The 21,523-nt window shown below is 40.9% G+C and overlaps 1 protein-coding gene across 1 annotated transcript in view; it reads right to left on the reverse strand.

Annotated features, from left to right (window-relative positions):
- The window catches only part of RIPOR2 (RHO family interacting cell polarization regulator 2), a 93,532-nt gene that overhangs the window by 12,521 nt on the left and 59,488 nt on the right, over positions 1–21,523 (reverse strand). The window contains 10 exon segments of the mRNA XM_025216424.1: positions 112–270; positions 1,673–1,834; positions 3,305–3,440; positions 6,098–6,266; positions 8,144–8,328; positions 11,004–11,681; positions 14,702–14,831; positions 16,119–16,267; positions 17,912–18,037; positions 19,450–19,493. Of these exon segments, the coding sequence (XP_025072209.1) occupies positions 112–270; positions 1,673–1,834; positions 3,305–3,440; positions 6,098–6,266; positions 8,144–8,328; positions 11,004–11,681; positions 14,702–14,831; positions 16,119–16,267; positions 17,912–18,037; positions 19,450–19,493 (1,938 nt within the window).

Consider the following 21,523-nt stretch of genomic DNA (forward strand, 5'->3'; position numbering starts at 1 on the left):
TCCCTATCTTTCTGAAAAACCAGCCTAAGACCTAAACTGTTCTGAGCTCTGCTCCAAAGGACATTGATGTATTTTTCTCTTAGCAACCAGACATAAGATACAGTATTATACCTTCTTTTGCAAGCTGTAGCAAATAGTTTCCCAGGTCGTTAGCACTGTTGCTGGTAAAATAATGGTAATACTGAAAGACGGTTATAATTTCTGACTGCAGGCTGGAGGGGAGGATCGGTTCTGTTCGGTCCAGGATCTGAGACACCAGGGTTCTAAATACTATGTTCAGCAGAAAAGACAAAACAGCATTATTAAAGATGTGCTAACAAGAACAAAACTGCAAGCAGGCAGAGCACTGTGGTTAACTTCAATGCACCAAAGGAAGGTAGAACTTGCTTTTTTCGCCCCCAAAACCAGACACCTTCCAGGATTTCTAATATCCTCTAAGAGCAAAACTTCCTCCTCCTGTCTGGGCCTGACCACTATATTTGAGCTGCTTATAATCATTGATTCATTCCTCACCAATCATATAAGGTAGGAAAGACCTGCAGCCAGGTGACAAACATCAGGTAGAGTCTATGGCTTGTTCCAGAGCAGCGGTTCTCAACCTTTTTTTGTACCAGGACCCATTTGTAAACATTGATGGCCAGTCCTGACCCAGTTCCCCTCACCCCTGATGTTCTGCTCCCCACCCTCCAGGCCCCAACCCCCGCCCCGTTTTCGGGCAGGTGTGTGTGTGGGGTGGGGTATGAGGGGCCCCCAGCAGCCCCTTGCAGGCTGGAACTCTGCCAGCCTGCAAGGGGAAAGCCACAGTTTCCTCCTTTAAAGGAGAATCCCTTTTTAAAGTTTGTTCATAACTCTTTCATATATTCTTGCGAGCCATGGGTTGAGAAACACTGTTCTAGGGCACAGTTGTGTCTGTGGCAAAGCTGGGAATTGAACCCAGATCTCTCGAGTCCAGTGCAGTGCCTTTCTCTCTTCTCCAGCTGACATATAGCCTCAGTGGTCAAAGAACCAAATGCTGTGTCCTGCTTATACTTCTGTAGTATAGCAATAGTCACTGAGGTCACCCAGGGGCAGGATTTGGCTTTGTCTATTTGATGTTCATGTGCAGAGCTTCTGCTGACCTCAATGAACAGCTCAACGGCAGGACAGGCAACAGAAAGAGCCATGCTACTCGGGAGATTTGCAGTGCTGATTAGAGAGAGAAATTTTGGGCAGAGGTTGGTCTAATGTGTTCTAGACTCCAAAATAAGTCATTGGGGTTCTGCACAGAGGCTGGGGGTAATGGTAGAGCAGGTTGAAGGTAGTGCAGCTCCATTGTGGGGCCAGGTTGCCTGGCTTTTCATCAGTCTTTAAGGTAGGGGTAGGGGTCCTCAGCAGCAGAAGTGATTATGAAAGGATTCTGTGACTTAGGAAGTTTGAAAACCATGGCTCTAAACCTATTAATTTTTTAGATTCAATATTTTGAACCTTTTTTTTTTCAAATTTCATATTTAAGGCATTCACTGAGATAAGATGTTTGTACTACAGCCCAGCCAACTTCCTGGGGCCTGAAGTGTAACAGAGGGAGAGCAAAACACAGCTCCAGAGGATGGACATTTACAAATGCCGATTGCAAAAAGGGATTCTACAGGATTGAACTTGAGTTGCTCAGAGATTTATTTTTGGCAGACTATACCTGTTTCTGCAAGTCCTGGGCATTCTTCATTCACAGCAGCAGCAAAATTGATATCCAGCTGTTTTATCATCTTATCAGCAGAGGTATGATACAACCCTATGGGACCAGTGCATTTAGTCCAGAAGGACAGCAAGGATAGCTTGCTATGAAATTCTGGAATTGCTAGAGAGAAAAAGCAAAACAGATAAATAAAAGCACAGAATGATATTGTAGTGCTGCTGTGGAAAAAAGAGAAAGGTAGAGGAATATTTAAAACATCCCATCTCACTGGTAGCCATGATGACTAAGTAAGTTCCCCCTCAAACAGCATCTGCTGAACTAAGTTCACTGCTTATAAAAACTTCTGCTATACATCTCAAATGTAGTTAGTCTATGATGCAAACCTACCTTGCATTCTGCATGACTTCAGACTAACATGGCTCACTATCTCTCCCTAGGTTTCCCCATACCATCAACCTCACAGTGGGTGCATCTACATGTACTGATTTAATGTGCATTAACCTAAGTTAATGCACATTAAGGATGCATGTCTACACATGCATACCTTTAATGCGCATACAAATGTCAAATTTAGGCTTGAATAGTTGAAGTGCATTAGCAAACGTGTAGATGCTTTAAAGCGCATTAATGCTGTGTGTGTCGACTGACTCGGGACTAACTTTAGTCCCACATCAGTCCACACACAGCATTAATGTGCTTTAACACCTGCAGTATAGACATGTGCCTAAACCTGCTTAATGCGTGTTAAGCTAATGCACATTAAATTTAGCTGTGCTTAAATGCACGTGTAAATGTGCCCAGTATGCAGGAGTTGCCAACTTCTTGAGATCATAATGTGTTGCTCTTATTTCTCAGAGCAAAAATCCAAATGATGTCAAAAGCAAACTCACTAATTTGGTACTTGAAACTGGATAATAGTTATTTAATTGCCATTAAGTCCCAGAGGAAAGCAAAGTTCCAGTCGTAACACAGGACTTGGGTGTTAGGTACTCCTGAATTTGAACCCTTGATCTGGCATAGCCTTTGGCTGTGGGCAAGTCACTTGATTGCTGGCCTGATTTTTCCTGATCCATAAAATCATACTCAAATCACCTGTAGTACGAGGGTCTTGTGAAATGAATAACTGGCTGTAAAATATGTTGAAGATGCTATAAATCTGCTGTTATTCCATAATAATTGAGGGTAAACTTCAAGCAAATGTTTCAGAGCTTGTGTCATGCCTCTGATACTGTAACCCAGAGATTTGCTAAAGAGTTTGACCCTCTCAAGATACAGGTGGGGAAACGATGACATACTTTGCTGCTTTGACTGTGTTCTTGATCACTGCAGCCGTTTGCTTCTGTGTGTTGGTGTGGGGGGAGAAAGGAAAAGAAATGCATATTCCTCAGTATCGTACCCCAGTTTATGGTAAGCTCTCTGGACATCTTGATTGATATTATCTATAGATAGATGGATAGCTATTCATAAGCATGTAGTTCCTTGTGGTTGCAGTGTTTCTTAACAAGTTTGTCAGTCTACACTGGAATTTACTGTACTGCCAAATGACTCTTTAGGATGATTTCCTTGCACATATGTATATACCTACATGCAAAGCTCCAATCTCAAACCACAAACCTCTGTATTGCTTCTTACCTTCAGTGATGGAGTTGATGTTTCCCAGATTTTCGCTACTGATCTCTGCTATGTTCTCCATCACAAGGATCTGCCTGGACAGCTTGTCCAGGAGGCTTCTTGCTACGAATGGAGCTTTACTGGAGAACACAATTTGCTACAAGCAGTAAAAAAAAAAAAAAAATGCATGGGATGGTGTTACTGAACTATAACACTCTGAAGAATTTTCATCTTGCCAAAATCCTCTGATTTGAATCCATCTAGTTGAGCAAATGTACTGATAAATTCATTGAACAGTGCCTCCTTAATACTGGATGCTCTTTTGTTTCTTATCTATGACGTGGCCTATCAACTATGGGCCACAGTTTTGTGCCTGATGCCTACATTAAATGCCTAAATCTGAAACTAGGGACCAGAGTAATCATTTAAATAAAGAAGTGCTAATTTAGGCACCTTGCTTTTCATAAAGGCCTTATCTACAGGGTCAGCTTCCTATGCCAGACAGCTGTGCCCTCAAGTGCAACAACCTACCAAACTCGAAGCAGTAGAGATAAACCTGCACAGTAGGCAAGCTAACTAGCACTGCTGAGTCACACGGCCACTTAGCCTGTTTCCACGCTTGCCTGCCTGCAGTGCTTCATAGTGTTGTTTCCAGCTCAGGGGGCAAGCTGCAGGAAGCAATGCAGTGTGCCTGAGGGCACTGCTGCCTGGTACGGTGAGTTTGCCATATATGCATGGCTATAGATGATTAAAATCTATGGACCTGAAGGCCAAAAAGGAAGAGTAATCTGATCTCCATTACACAGGCCACAACGTTAATACAATCACTCCTGTACTGAGCCCTAAATACCTTCCTTACTCTACCTCTACTTGGTAGGGATTTGAGCATCATCACTCAAGATGCTGGAATCAGCACTTGCTTTCCATTGTTTCTGTGGGCTCTTGGAAACGTATGTTAATGGTATGAGACCAAAGAGCAAAATGCAGGAAAGAGGCTCTAAAATGTTTTGAAATGACAGGAAAGCACTGCTCTGTAAATGAGTTATGGATCCTGTGAGAAACAAAATCCTGTGATACATTACTGTGACTGGGACTCAGTGACTGAACGTGTCACTGAGGGTGTGTCACAGAAGTTGCTTTTTTCAGTATTTAAAGCACTTTATTGCTGTGACTTAGCAGGGTTTTACAGCATTTAAAAATGGGTACAGTGCTTTAAATTTAACAATTTAAACCCTTGTTGAATGAAGTATTAAATTGGAAGCACGGTACAGGCAGTCCTCGGATTTACGACACAATTGGTTCCTAAAAACCGCATCTTAAGTCGAAACGTTGTAACTCGGAACCAGTTTTCTCATAAGAAACTATGTTATAAATGGGGGATTGGTTCCTGAACCAAGGCCCGATAGCCTATTTTCACCTAAAATACCCCAGAATTTTGTATTTGATCAATTATACATGAGTAATATAGCTACATGAATGTATTTATATTGTAAATAGCAATCATATTGATTTGGAAGGACTTTGAGGTGACTTTGCTGGACTTTTTGAAAGGCTCTTGGTTGGACTTTTTGAAGGGTTCTTGGCTGGAGTCGTTTCAGGAGTCTTGGCTGCAGGTTTTTCTGGAGTCTTGTCTGCTTTATTAAAGAAAGTATCCAAGGAAGTTTGGACAGATGTTCTCCAGGGAGATGAGCCACACAGTGAACTTGTTCACTGCCATGGCATTGCATCGGATCAAGTGTTGTAAGCTGAAACTGACATCATAAAGTTGAAACAGGGTGTCAATTTCTAAACATTGTAACTCGAAACGTTGTAAGTCGAGGACTGCCTGTATTTTACAGCACTTTAGCAACCTGCAGTGCTTTAAATAACTTCTGTATACTGGTAAAATTCCTGACTAGTGAAAAAGCCCTAGGAGGCTGCAGAGCACCTTCTGCCTCCTAGCCTGGAAAGTGCAGGGGGCTGAGAGCCCTCCCCCCCACCAACACTGCACTTCTGTCATGTTTAAGAGCGCTGTAACTTTATAGTGCTATAAAAATGCTCTAAATTTCAGTGCTGTAAAACGTGCACGGAGCACTTGTATACATACCCTGAAGGCATATGAGTCAGTGCTGACAGATGCTGCCTATTTGATTTCTCGGACTGATTCATTGACTGACTCCGGTGCAATGCAGTATGTTCCGTGGTACTGGTGCCCAGAGCATAAAGCAAATGTAACATTTCACATGGCATCCCTACTTATCACGTAAAATCTGAATTATTTCACACACACAACACCTCTGGGCTTTTCAGCATCACAGATACTTGGTTGTCAGTGATTTTCTTGGCTGGCAGTGGTCTGGGATTTAGCTAGTATGAATGGTAGGTCAGTGGGCTTTTCATTTTACCACAAAAAATCTGAGTTCACATAATGACCTGGGTATTGTGTATGCCTTGTGTGTGGAGTTCCAGCTGAGGTCAGTGGGGCTTCAAACATGGAGCACTGTTAGGTTTTGGGTCTCAGCGAAGGTGTGCTGGATAGGTTCAATCTTTGTCCTTAGTGGCTGCTAGTAGCTGACTGCCTTACTTCGGTTTGCCTGGCATTCTGCTGGCAAAAGGGCTAGGAGTGGAATAAGTGTTTTGCAGGCTTGGCATGATTGGAATTGCATTTAGAGGGGCTTTCCTGGTTCCTGACAGGCTTGACTCAGTTCATTGCTACCACACCCTCATTTCATGAGTGCTTAATTTGCAAGCGAGTTCAAAATGTTCTGTAAGTGACAGACACACATGCTTCTAGGAATAGTTTAAAGAAAAATAAAACCCAAAGAGCAGTTGTACCTGAACAAGCTGTGTGCAATATTGCAAATGCTTAACTACGGTTACATCAAGACTCTCATTCCCTGTGGTCAATGGAAGAGGGCTTCCAGCTACACTGGTACCAACTCCCGTGTCTTCTGTCAAAGCTTCGCTAAGATGCCCTCTGGCTTCTGGGTGTTCTGTCCTGTAACTGTTAATGCAGGAAGGTGAGTGAGGAGTTGTTGGGTTTTTATCCTCCTTATGCAGACAAAGCACATGGTTAGCTCAACATGACTAACATCAAGCACAAAAATTGCTGAAAGCAGTGATCTGTAACAAGCAGCTATTGATAAGCCAGAAACCTTTTAATGAATACATCATATCTCAAATTGGTAGTAACATTGTGTAGAAAATGCGGAATGATTGAATGATTGTACACATTTAAAAGACAAATTGCTTCCACAGTGGTCCACTTCTTTCTCCAGAACAATACATCTTTTGTGGCGAACTCACCATGAAGTCTCTGAAATCTGCCCTCATTAGCACTTGTTATTTTTTTCCATCTGTTGGCAGCATTGTTACTAAACTGTTCTGGATTAAACTGCTTTCAAATTTTGTGAGCTCTCAAAAGTTAAGCCATTAAGAACTAATCTGTCAATGTGTTTCTGGCACCAGATTTAATTGTCAGCCAAAGAGCAAACTAGAACTGGTGCTGGAGTAAGAGACATGATGTTTCCATATGCTGTTTTAGGCATGGTGTATATAACTCAAAACAGTTCATCACATCTTTTATGACAGCATAAAACTATTATCACTGTGTTTAAATCATTATGTTCAGTTTCTTGTGCCTTCAACCATATTCTCTCTCAGTTTTGAAGGCTGAGCCCAGTTCTGATCTCAAATATGCAGGCAGCTATTGCAATGTGTACTCAAATTACAGCACCTGCTGGCTTCTAGTTGAATGCTACAGAATACACACTGATGTGCACACTTGCGTATCTAAAATCAGAAACTGGCATTTAGGCTGAATTTCATAGTCCTCATCAAGGGAAAAATGAAACCTTTGTTTAAATTAACCTTTGTTTAACTTAAATATTTGCTTTTATGCAGGGCCTAATCATGTTGACTGAGAGAAGTCATTATAGTTACATCATTTACCTCAAAAGAAGCAGGATAGAGTCAATAATACCTAATTTAGCAAGCAACATAATTCTAGGATTCCCCTTCCTACCTTCCCTCCCAACAAGTTATATGTTTTTGGAGGGAACGTGCAGTTAGGTGGTAGTTTTATTGCTAGAACAATTAGTTTCTTGTACTTGAAATTCTTTTAGGTGACCCATGAGATGCTGAGGGCAATAGACTCCCTCCTTAGGAGATTCTGCCTGTACTGATTGCTTCTTTTCAGCCATATTATTTGTGTATATGGTTTATTTGGCCTCGTTTTGCCTCTCCCGGATGTACACACAAGGATTGAATGATAAAACACAGTCAGCTGCCACAGGTGATGTGAAAACAACAGGCTACAACACAAACATGATGAATTGCTTTCTCACATACACAGAAGTGATGAAAGAAGGGCACACCACACACAGGGCCATGGACAAAGTACCAGCCATCACTCTTACATTCCAAAGGAAACCTACACCATGCTGCTTAAATCTGGCCCTGTGTTACTGTTACTGACAAGTTTAATCCACTGCAAAGACTCACTGGGCTAGAGAGAAGAGACAGGGGGAGAAGAAAACCACAAAGGAATTAGTTATTACATCTGAATCGAAGAAAACCAGGTCCAAACCTATGTCAAGGAAGAGGCTCTGTAGGCACTGATATCCAGTTAATCAATTTAGCCTTCTCTTTTTTCGGTCGGGGAGAGAGAGACTGTAGATATTTGAACAAGAAAAAATGATCTGGGAATTTGAGAATTTGGCGTGTAGTAACCATGGTCAGAACTGCTAATCTGTAGTCTCCTCAAAGGTTTAGCTTCATCTTCCTTGAGTAATGAGTGCACCAGGATCCAATGTTAGTGAGAGAGAACTAGTGTAGCAGCTTGACTTGAGAAGCGCAAGCTGGCAATTGCTGCGGACTTACCTAGTCTTCTCAGTTTCAGTGTCTGAAAATACTGAGTCAGCACCTCCTTCACCATTACAACCCTCATCACCTCCACCATCCTCATCATCAAAGTCAGAGGTGTTCAGGAAATCAAAGCTTTCTAAAGCACTTTCAACTGTTAGACTTAAAGTGGAGGACCTGCTCCGGTCTACTGCTGGCTTGCACTGCAAAGGCAGAACGCACCAATGAAAACCAAGAATATTACTGACTGCAGAAAAAAATGGATCGACTTAAAACATTCAAGTTCTATTTTTTATTTGTATAAGATCATTTTATTGGGTGCTTTGTATTCATTTCAAATCTTCATATTCATAAGACATACAGTGAAAGCCTGAGAACTAAAAAAAAATCCAAATACCAAGAGAAGAGTATTAAATCTAATATTAACTTTCTGCTATCAAAGTGACAAATGTATAACTTAAAACTCAGTGACATGGACTTCAGTGACTTTTTAAGAGATCAGTCTGTTAGTTAACATATGGGATGCTGAAAATATAAGGCACATTTCACAGGGATAATCTAGGTACAGAAGCTTGGTTACAAAGATTTCGTTAAGCTGTACGGGGCCAAAATTCATTTCTGATGTAATTCCAGTGGAGTTGAATCAGCAATGGATTTGGTTCCCTTTTCACAGATCACAGTACAGGATCAGAAGAGTGAGATGGAAAAATGACCCCATCAACTTTCATGCTTCTTTAAAAGCACAGGATACTATATTTAGTAAAGATCAACCATGCATCATCAAAGAGGTTCCTAATTACAGAAGAGACAACTTTACAACTCAGCTGGAGGGGAACCACCCTTCCTTACCAATAGAAAGGAACTGACTGAGAAACTTGGAATAACAGAGAGGACGCTTGATCAAAGCTGCACAGCTACAGTTAGATGTCTCCAGGCAGGCAGACTTTCTGCCCTCTGGAGAGACCCAGCCAGTCGGGCTCTGTATAGGCACAGAGGTTTGCTTTTGAGCGTCATTTTCCAGGATCGCAGCCTAAGGCCAACACCCTGAGGCTCAGCTCCAGCAATTTGTTTAGCAATTATTTTACAGTCTTAACTTTACTTAAACATATAAACAGAGATGACCTTACCCCACAGCGTGTGCTTCCAGACCTGAACCTCCCAAAAAGTTGGCATTCAGATTCAGAGGTCTGATTTGGCTGAGATGAAAGATGGGCTAGCTATAAAGTGCAGATTCAGTTCCCAATGAGAATTGGAATGGCTTGGAGTTTTGCTTCTAATCTACCTACGTAACATTAACACTTTAACATTTACATGCTTTTTCATCTTCAAATTACTGTACAAGCATCAACTGATCAGACAATCCTCACAACACCCCTGTGAGATAGGTAAGTAGCATTCAGCTTTTCATTTAATTTCTATGTTTTTACCTATGGTTTTGTTATGGGCCAGAAAAGCAGCTTCCCAGCTTTCTGCACAAATGCAAAGCATAACAGCCATGCTACCAACTTTCTCTGCCCACTGGCATAGTCAAGAGAAGCTTTCTTCAGCTAGAGCTAGCTTCTGTTTTCAGCCCTTCTGCACATGACTTCCAGTACCACGATTAGGGACACGTTAGTCTTGGTTCACAAGCAAACAGGCTGAACGGTGGAACAAAAGTATCCCTGAAGGAGCAGTCATCTCAAGTATCCAAGTATTCCACCTGCACACGAATCCCTCCCTCTGTTCCTTAGCATGATACATGTGCTAGAGAGAAGATGAGTGCTTTCCCCTGTCCCTCTGCTCTAACAGCTGCACAAGTAGTGAAGGCAGCTGGGAAGTTCAAAATTAAATGATACTTGTAGTTTCTCACGCACATTTCCACTTCAGAGCTACTTCATGGAGCAGAGCTGAGAAGGGTCAGGCTGTAAAAAAAGCACTTAACTGGGAAAAGTGTCATGTAGCTGCAAATGGCAATGGAAACACAGATGTTAAAAATGGTAAAGCAAAAGGAGAATTACTTCCCTTTCCTTGGGCACATTCTTCTTCTTAATTTACATGGCTGTGTCTACACATCTCAAAATCATTGTAAAATGCTACCTTGCATATGAATATGAACCATTTGAAATGAGTTCTTCCCACGTGACGCTGTTCTCATGATACCGAATCCTGCTCTTTTTACTTATGGAGAAAATGGGGAGTCATAGTGAACAGTTGTGAAAATAATCCAGGGTTAATGCACTTTGTTGTGGCATACATGCAAAAGCACTTTTTCTTGTTTCTACCTTCTGTCACACACATGGTCTGTCCTACACTAAATTATAGGACTCAATGTTTAGTTGCCTGGAAGAAGAGGGTTTTCAAGGCGTTTATGTGACTTAAGAGCAAAAGTCCAAATTACATTTGATGCACTTTGTGCACCTGAGTTACCTAGGCATTCCAGAAAATATAGTTATGGCTTCAATTTGTCAGATAATATAAATTGGCACAGGATTGCTGATTTTTTTAAATGGAAATAGCTCAGTACAGATATGGCACATCAGTTTTTAGGAGTAAAATGGACTGCTATGATCTGCCTTCTTGCATAATGCAGACCATAAAGTTTCTGCAGCAGAGAAAACTATTAACTGATTATGGTAATCTCCTGTTTTCCTCTGTTCCTCTCAATTAGAGTAAAGCACAAATAGCTCAAGAATAAAGCAAATAGCTTAAAAATGTGTAATTTCAAGGTGACAGCTCATGCATCATTGGAAAAAAATCAATTGATTCTTAGGAATTTTACTAGCAGTCAGAACAATTCATACTTTGATGTTTAGAATCATCATTCTGACTTCTTGTATCATATTTATATGATATGCATTCAGATTTTTTTGAGGGAGGTACTTTCTGAAAAGGTACTCACTTTTAGGATGTCATCTAGATGCATCACTTCTTGGTCCAGGTCCTGAAATTCCTTATACTGCTCTTTATGTGGGTCAAGTACTAGAAGAAGCCCTTGCAAGGCTTCTTCTATGCTTCCATCTAAGTAAGACTTATATCCTTCTGATTCCCCACTTATTGATCCCTCACACTGCAGCCTTTCAGGTATCACTGGAGCCTCCACTGAGGTAAGACTTTTTACCAGCTGTTTAGTGATGTTGCCTTCATACGTGTCCAGTTCTACAGGTTTTAGCTCTGACACTTCATCTGTATCCTGGAGGAGAGACACAGGGACACTAGTATCTATAAAGAGGGCATCATTTCCAGGACCTGAAAGCTTTTGGCAACCTTCAGAAACAGCTCTTGAAAATGTCTTGTTTTCATTTACTGGTGTGTGCTCTAGCTGTGATTTGAAGTCTTTTGACTCAGGTGTGGAGTTCATGGATGAGTTTGTACTAGTACTGTCCAAGATTGAGTTTAAGGATTTACAGGCACTGTGCTCTGTAGTAATTTCAGGATTGGAACTGACAGTGGCCGAGGAAGAATCCAAGTTGGCTGGGGGAACTCCATCTTCATAGGGCACATCACCAAAAGTGAACGAGAGGGGTCTCTTCTCAATGGATGTCATCCCATTTTCAAAAATGTCGTCTGGTGAATTGGACTGCAAAGATATTATAAACTTGTTAAAAAAAATATAGTGAATGTTTTACATTCGATACTGGAAAAAGCACCACAATGAACGATGTAGGGCTCACCAAAGAAAATGAAGGAAAAGAGATTAAAAGAATACTCAAGATTTGAGAGAGTGTAGCAGATTTAGCTGGCAAAACTGACATTGGCGGGTTTTCTACCTGCAACATTGGGTCTGGAAGTTTGGTCAGTATCTTCCTGTGCAGGAAAAGTAAACTGGGCCTTCTAACATATGTGGCACAAATTAAGATCCAAATATATACCATATTAATTCATAGATAGCCATTCAATTCGTATTTCTTAGTTTACTACAGTACTTGGTGTAATTTTTTAAAGTTTGCTGGCATTTTATGCCATTTACTTTCTATATGTTTATACCCATTTACTGGTTGCTTATAATTTATCATTCCTTTTTTTTTCACGTGGAAAGTAATAACAAAGGAAAATTCCAGGATCATGAAGCTATTTAGCTACTTGGTTTATTTAGTGTTTCTATTATACCATTTTAATAGTGCAATTATTTGTGCAATCCTTTAGACAAAAAAAATGTATTTGTTAAACAAATATCAATAACTATTAGAGCATGGGCAATATAAGATACTAAAGGTAAGAACAGGACACTGTTTTGCATAGTCCTGTGGTAATATGACAGGTAAAAATCAGAAGAGTGTACAGATAAAGGTGAAATTCTACTCTTGGTATGCATAGAGGAACTTAAGTTCTCAGATGTATAAATCTAGCACTGATGTCTATGAAAGCTTTGCACATGTAGGGAGAGCAAAATTTGGGAGCCAAAAGCTGCTATGCAGACCTGTCTGAAACTTTTGCTTGAATGCATAAAAACAAGAGAAATGTGGCCTTTATCACAAGGCCACGGAAACAGCAAAATGTATGCATGCTTTGTATTTAATATCTTTGGGTGCATCTACACATGCAATTAATTTGAAGCAATAAACTCTGAAGCAGTTTCAGCTGAAGTAAAACACTCCCAGGCGCAGCATCTACATGTGTGCCCAAGACAGCAGCAATTTGAGCTGGGGCAGAGCAGTTTACACCAGGGCCACTCCTGCCCTTCTCTGCCCTGGGTCTGGGTGGCAGTGTCAGGCGGCAGAGGGGCTGGCTGGGGTACAAGGGTGCTAAAAGTGCAAAGCCGTGTGGCTACACAGCAGATGGGAGTCTGGCCCCCTGCTGGCTGGGCTGACCAGGTGCAATTTATGCCTGTGGTCAACATCTATGCATACATTTAATCGCAGTTAATTAATCCGCCATAAGATAGTACTGTCTCTGTCATAAGATAGTACTGTCTGGCTCTGACAGTACTATCTGATGGTGGTGTTAATTAATTTACTGTGCCATAATACCATCACACATGTAGCCAGTAAAGCCATTAGCTTTACTCCACAGCTAATTAGTCTACTGCACAGTAAAGTGCACGTGTTGATGCAGCCTTTGGGTACAAAATACATAGGGGATTAAAAGATTTCTAATGACTTTTTATAGCATGCCTTTTTATAGTTTGAACCATCAGGAGCTTTGGAACAAATTTTATCTAATCTTTTAAATTGAGATTGGGAAGTGAAATACAGAATATATTAAAAGTATAAGGAAAAATGTAGAAAAGTGGGAAGTGTCAGCATTATTCAAAAGGAGCATAGGAAACATGAAATCTAGGTTCTAGAATAGGCCTTGAGTTTTCTGAAGTGCACTGCAAATGTTCCTCACACAAGGACATAACACAGGAGAAATGACTAGTTTTTGCTGACAATTAGCTGACAGTGTCCATAAGCATTTATACGATGGCTTAGTTCATATGATTAAAACATTGAAAATTATCTTGAATTATTTTCCAGTGCTATTAGTATCTTTCAGTCTGAGTCTAACTACATTTAATTTTTTTTTTACCCCCTTTTATATGTGTAATTTTTTAAAATAAATTATTTCAGTGTTGGAATTTGGGTTACTAGAAAAATGTTGAGTACCACCCACTCTAGCTGTGTGTTCCTAAAACCAGTTAGTTTCACTTGCATGTGCTTGTCTCTTTACTTCTGCCTCATCCCTAGATAGAAAGCTGCAAGCCTGGCTCTACTGAAGTCAGTGGCCATTTTGCTATTGACTTCAACGAGAGCACTTTTGGCTCAGCTCACTAGATGCAGTCTCTCCTGTAGCCAGTCAGCAAAATAAGTGAACTACAATGCAAAAGAGCAAACAAAGCATGCATAGAGTTAAAAGACACTCTCAGACCTGAGATACTTGTTCATCGCACAGAGACCTCTCGCCAGCCAAACCCACATAGAGCTCAAGCCCTGCTTTAGGCCTCAGCCTGAGAGATGGCAGGTCACTAAAAGAGCGACTACGCCGAAGCTTGTCAAAGAAAGTGTCTTGCAGAGCATCAAAAGCTGTCAACTGCAGCTTGTCTTGTGGACGATGCAACCATTTCTTCACCAGTGAAAGCAAAGTGCAGAGTTAGTTGAAGGCTTCACAGTTCATAACACTTAAATGGCTGGCTTTTACACATACCGGTTATGAATGAAATTCACAGCAGTGCAGATAGCCTATGGAAGGCTAAACTCTTGTTTAATTCTTCAGATTGAGATTTAACTGGGATTTAAAGTGGCATATTGGCTTTGTTCAGGTCTCTTGCATAGTGGTGAATTTCACCCGGAATGAGATTAAACAGGATTTTTGTTTTTATTATGATTTGTAGTTGTGAAGTTTGACATTTTGTAAAGTCTATGCAAAGATTATAACACATAAGCAAGAAGTGTGGGCAGCAAATAATTTAACATATTTTAAGATTGTAGGAACCTAGTCATATTTCTCCTTTTAGGCTGAATGGCTAATAGTGTGTGTATTTAAATAAAGTACTTGTAAAGAGCATCTTGCTTAAAATGGAGAAAATGCATTATGAATATAAAGCAGTTAAGCATTTACTCTGCTTGGTAAGGCACTATGTTTTCTCATTTGATAGTTGTGAGGCTAAGTTTCACTTACAAAGAATGAGCGATCCTTGAAGACTGGTGTTTCTGGAGTGCCTTGGCTATACATAGACATCCTCCGCTGGAGAGCAGATGCCTTGTTCACATTTCCCGTGGAGGGAGTGAGGTCCTCAACATCAAATGGGCTGCAAAAATAATGCCACACTTATTAGGCCAAGTGAGACTGAATTGCAAATACAGGGAAGGGCGGGGGATGGGGGAGGTTGTCCCTTAAAATTTAAAAAATAAATGTAATTAGAACAGTCTATTGAAATGCTTATTTTTAGCATCAAGTTGAGAAAAAGATTTTTTTTTCCAAGCAAAATGGTTTTTTAAAACCCTGTTTGTTAGGCAGCTAGCTTAGAAGTATGATTTTCATTTATGATAAAAGTAATCCACCACCAGGAATAATTTTATGTACTCTCTGAGATGCGACTCCTACAGCATGAAGAACATTCTTGTATTCGAGTTGACAAGAATCATGAATAGCAATAAGATGCTCAACTTTTAAAAGAGCTGTTGCATTATAAAGAGATGAAGGAGTTGTCATCATTGGTTATGTACTTCATCGCAGTATAAGGAATAAAGTACACTAGCGTAAAATCTAAATGCTTCAGGGCTTGTTTAAAGATAACAGGTAGCTGCTTCATTAAATGCCATGAAGTCTTGCTTTGAATTCTAACTGTATCTGTCTATGCTTACTGCTATGAGAGAAGAACATCAGGATTGCCCTGAGGCACACGTCAGGCACACGAATGCTAGTTTTCAACAGCCTGACCTAAATTCTGTTCTTGGTTATGCAAGTGTAAATCTGGAGTAGTTCCACTAATGTTTACACCAATGTAAAATGGGATTTTCATATGTACGTTAAAGGCCCAATTTTGCACTCTGATTAACTGAGTTTGAAGTAGTATTGTTCTATGGCAGCAGTTGGCAACTCTTTCAGGTTGCAAGACAGAATGACTCAACTAGGGTCAGAGGTGAAAGGGTGGGTGTTAGGATCTAGCCATGGCTACTGCTGCTTCTCCCTACTGCAGTGTAGTATACTGCAATAGCCCCTCATCTGCCTTGCGTCTGCAGGCCAGGTCCAATGGCTCCCTGGGTCAGATCTGACCTGTGGTCTGAAAGTTGCCAACCTTTGATCTATAGTACTTGTATGGCTCCCCTTGCTATCAAGTGTGAGCACCTTTAATGTTAGGGAGGGAAGTGCTATTATTCTTATTCTGGAGATGGGGAAAGGAAGCACAAACAGACTTGCCCCAGGTCGTGCAGAAAACCTGGAGCTGGGGAGAGAACTTAGCCCTGGTCTCACAAGTCCCACCAGTGGGCCATCATTCTCTCTCACTGCTCTTCAACAAAGAATCTAAAGAATGAGATTCCATTGGGGGTTGAGAAGCTACTGCGCCACAAAACTGTCCAACACTTCTACTTACTACCAGATGATTTCAAGGTTCAGCTTTATCGTGCCAAGATCATTGATGTCAACAGCAACCACCTGAGGTCGGGCTGCAAACAGATCCTTTGTTTCACAGGTCACACTTCCCACCAGGATGTGAGTAGCAAGTCCTTTAACTTCTGTGACCTGCAAAGGAAAACAGCTGTAGTAGGGAATATATATATATAGTGTGTGTGTGTATGGTTGCATTTAATGATATATATGCACATATATGTTTAATTAAAAGCTAATTATTTGGCTTTCTTGCCGGGAACCTGGCTAGGTGTCTTCTGAAACATTGGTATAAGATATTATAAGGCTATTTTTAATTTTTTTTTTCCATAAGCTATAGCATATAATAAATGCACACTCACTTATGACCATGCCTGCAAAATGCACGTGATTATTTTGTTTGCATGTGCAAATCATGTTTGCAACCACATATGAAAGTTACTATGATTAGGCAAGTGTGGTGGCAACCGTCAATCCTCCTGGATCATGGTGTATGTATGAGGACCACCCAGACCTTCGATGCATAAGACTGGGCAGGAATTTTGGTGCCTCCATGGCTGTAGTTGTATAAGTGTCTGCGAATCAAATCCAGGTCTCCTGTGTGGTAGACAAGGATTCTACCGCTGAATCACAGGGTGAGTGTAAACAGACCCAAAATTGTGTACAGATTGGGAGCACAATTGTCCATGAAGTTGCTTGAAAATCAGGCCCAAAATCTGTTAACTTCAACTCCGTGGATAGACTAGTCCATAAAGCTTAATGGTAAAGGTGTTTAGCATGTCAAGCCTAAATAATCGTAGTTCACACTTGCCAAACATAACATTTTTCATGTACTTACATTAAAATTTAGGAATTGTGTTATTAGATCTAGATTTCCCTTTCTTCACCAGATTAAGTTTGCACACACATCTCATTCATTTGAGATTTCCTTTAAATCCGTTTTTAAAGCAGCTCATATTTATGCAGAGTTTTATGGATAGTATTTCAGAGAGAGATCATTTTTAGGACTCTCCCTTATTTAAATTGTCCCAAACCAAGAGCTCTGCATATGCTAAAGAAGTTAGTGAAAAAGGATAAAAGCAATGTTCTGTAGGCTACCCAATCTTTAGATTATAACTTAATTTCACATACTTGAACAGATCAGACATTCTATCCAGTGAAGATTAGTAGTATAGACAATACCTTGCAGGCCTCAAATGCCTTTCTGTCTAAGTTAAGGTTTTTTGATAGCACCCTTTCCTATTGCAGTTAAGCACTTACATTTGTGTTGCCCTATCAGTGCAGCCATGTGGAAACTGGTATGCACTGAACCACTCAGGGTTAGTCTGCTGTGCAAGCTCAAATCAGAACATTCTATATCTCTTCAGCCTACCATGCTTAAAAGGTGTCATTCCTTATTCCAGCAAATCAGTTTGTAAAGGCATGCACAGTTTTCCATTTTTTTGCTTCAGTTTGTTTGAGAAAAGTAGCAGTGTGAAGCCATGTTAATGAAGGTTTGATGTTAGTTCAGTGCTAAGGGAGAGTCAGGACATCATTTCCCACAAACTGACTGATATGTAGATGGTATCATAATATAGCTATGATTGTAGTACTTTATTATGATACAATAAGGTACCCTAGAAATGCCAGAGGTAACTGGTCTCTGTCATTGAGTGCATAACAAAAAAGGTGTGCATCTTCATTATGATTCTGGAGTGCAAAGTGCTATATCAATGTTCCAGCTTTATAGACAGCTCTTAACAGAGCATTACTCAAACTGCAAACTGTGATTTTTTTTACCTTAATGGAAATCAGCCCAGCAATCAGAGGAAGGAAGACCATTTCTTCTCCATCCCAGCTCTGTTTGCCATTCACTTCTATTTTGCCTTTTAGTTTCCATCGCTGTCGCCCGTACCTCATAAAGATCTATGAGAAAAAAACCCTCTTATTTTCTAAATGCATGTTCTCCAGTTCCCATGTCTTCTCAATTTTGCTTCTATGCTCTCAGCAGACAAATATCAGGCTACAGAAGTGGAGAAAGGGTAACTTCTAAAATGCACCTGAAGAATGAACTCTGTATCCTTATTAAGCATGGAGAAAAACGCACAGGAAAGGACATTTTCTCGTTCATTTGAAAAGCCAGGAAAGCAGCAGATGAAAAGAATATCTTTTCCTTTTCAGTCATTGGGGCTGAGAAGGAGTTGATGTCACTGAGTAATAATACTGGTGCCAGACAGACAGGCTTGTACAGGTTCAGAGAAGAGGTTTGCCAGGTTAATATGCTGGTTAGAAACCTGTCTGCATGCTGTGAATCTCTGGGGAGTACCACATACCAGATCCTATTCTGGCTCCCACACAACCTCCTTATGTCACAGGGCCCAGCTTCCTCATCAGCTGTCTCCTCAGTACTGGATATCACCTCTCTCTCCAGGAAGCAGGATGCTCCAGGAGCTGCGAGATTCTCACAGGGCAAAGGGAGGAATCTCAGATCTTGCAAGATTTTGTGTAGGCAGCGGCACCAATTGAAATGAGGTATAATGCTACATTTCAAAGTGGTAAAAGGACCAGGACACCATAGCGGATGATCCAGCTAAGACAGATGTGGGACGTCTGGCCAGTGTTCTGTATAGAAAACCTGCCATCAACAGAAGACAGAAATGGGCTAGTTGCTTGTCTCCCCCCAGCAGGGGACTTGCCACTGCAAGTAAGAAATGATGCTAGGTAGATTGATACATGGGTGTTTTTTAAATGAGGGGTAGGGCTCCTTCACCATAATTTTTTTTTTTTTTAATCTTTATAAAGGTTTGAGTTGGTTTACCCTCCTGGTTCGCCTGTGTCTCAGTACACGGTGGTATTTGCCACTGTGAGAACACAGTCATTAGATACTGACACAGTGTCACAACAGAATATCTGGGCCTCAGCCCTGGTTAGTCTGTGTGTGTCTGCCCCTCAAATTCGTGATAGAGTTAAGTTTCTGTAACAGGGTAGATTGATGACAAATGCTCAAACTGATTTTGGTCCATTCAATCACCCAGATGGTGTAGGAAATGCCATCTATGCAGAGCAAGTGGAGACTAATGTCAAAGTATTAAGAGACCTGCCTTCCAGACCTGTTTTCTTAATAGCTATCACCCAGGGCTTTGTATGTGATCCTGAAGTTTTTACACAGGTGAAACCTTTGACGTGTTCACAATAGAAAGAACAGCAGGACTTTTATTATGCATGTGAGAAAAAGCAGCTTGTTCCTGAAGCATTAGCACAAAATTGACGTGTGCGTTCATGTGCAAAGTAATGGATGTCTGCCTTTTTTATATTGTGCAAACTGACAACACGCTCACCTCATACTGATCTCCAGGACAGAGACGAGCAAAGCCAGCCAGACCTAGGAGGAAACGACATTTGAGATCAATTTCAGAAGACTTCCTTTGTTTCAGTCTTCCTTCTGTCAGTATAAACGCATCATATTTAAGACCTGAGCAGCACCCAGACACTCCCTCATGATATCAGTGCATTCAGGCCATATGCATCAGAAATCTGTACTCCCTTAATGAGGGGCTGAACCCACCTCACGTGTAGCCCACAGGGGATTATTCTGTGGCCCTAGGCTCCTCCTGTCCACCACTCCCCTCATTGCTCTGGCTTCAGTCTCAGGCGTCCCCCTCTCTTCTCTGGCTTTCACATCCTGCCCCAGTGGGGCAGGGTGGTGCAGCTCAGTGCAGCCTATAGTGCTGATGCAGTGGGGAAGGAGGGGGCAGGATACCACCTGCCCACATGATGTCAGGGTAAGCTTGCGGCCAGGGAAGTGTGGGGGGCCATGGCCCCTGCGGAAGTGGTCCCAGACACTAAGTTGGACATCCCTGATGTGATTGACCTCTTGAAATTGCAGAACATTGAAGCTATGTCCAGCAACACTAAGCAGCTTATACTGATATAAGTGCCAGATGGCACCACAAGATATTGTGGACGAAATTCTCCTGTTCACTACCTATAATAAATGCAAATATTTAATAAAACATAAAAAGGGCATACTTTGAATTGCACAAAGAAGGTCTGCAGGTAACTCGATTCCAATCTATGCTGCATGGTTTATTTTATATAAAGAGAGACCACCATCACTATCTAGACTGTATAGATAGGACTGAGTAAAGTGATCACTGTAACTAAGGCTATACTATAGGCTTCTGCCAGTTGGTGAGGAGTATAAAAGGATTAACTAAAGGTAGCCATGCTGGCAAGAGGACTTGCTCTTTTACCACTTTATCTTGTTCCAGTTGGGGGTTTTAGAATAAGCCATACCAGCAAACATTCAGTTTTGCTGACAGAAGATGGTCTATGCTAAAAATACTTTCATGGTATAGCATACCACCATTCTAAGACTGACAAAGTGCTACTGATTGTACACATAGTTATACTTAGAGAGGCTGTTATGCTACATGCCTTTCATACTTGAAGTATTATTGTGTGCTATATCTAGTTCTTGTCTGTAGGTGGCAGCAACCCTTCACAAGCCAATCCAGTAGGTGCTAGCTCTATGAACTGAAGATGCTTTTAGAATTTGATATAAAACTCCAACAAATGCTAATGCTGCCTTCCATGAACATTCAGAAACCATGCATCAGTCCTCAACTGATCATGAGATTAGCTTAGAAATAATATTTTGAAGCCATCAAGGCTCTCTTATTTTTTTTCTCTATTTTTTAAGCCTTCAGGATTCACACTTCCAAGCTTTACTCTGTAACCAACAAGGGATGGAAATTCTCTTTAAAAGAACAAGAAAAAGAATCTAATGTAATCACAAGACTCCAGAAGTGGAGGTTTTAAGAAAAATGCCTACTATATCACAAGGCTCAGGAGAGTTCCCAAAACAGATAATAACACATTGCATACAGATTCAAATGATAAGGAGCAAAATTATTTATTTTATCTTCTTTTCATAGATGCACAGAAGTTAGACATAGCACTATTCTATCTAGGTTCCCAGATCACACTTGTCACAGTATGCACATAGTATACACACACACACTCTGACTACAGACTAACATATGTATATGGAGATATATATATAGCCACTGGATGAAGGATCTGGACCCAACTTTCCACAATCCCTTTGTTCTTTTACTCATAAGGGCCCTTCCCTTGCACTTCCTTGATGGTTTCTTTCACTAGAGCACAGCACATCCTCCACTCTCTCCTTACTACTCAGCAGAACAGTGCAGCTCTCTGCTTGGTACTCATATTACCTCCCACTTTCTAATGTATTTATTGTTTATAAATAATTTACATTTACTAGCACTCTGCCCCTGCTTCCTTCTCCCCACTAGTGCTTTTATTAGCTAACTTGATCTCTGCTGGGATGACTCGCTGAAAGGTTCTGATGTAAATAAAAGGTCCTTTTTCCTCCAAAGGGAAAGA

The sequence above is a fragment of the Alligator sinensis genome, unplaced genomic scaffold (genome assembly GCF_000455745.1).
Source record: "Alligator sinensis unplaced genomic scaffold, ASM45574v1 scaffold969_1, whole genome shotgun sequence".
Lineage (NCBI taxonomy): Eukaryota > Metazoa > Chordata > Crocodylia > Alligatoridae > Alligator > Alligator sinensis.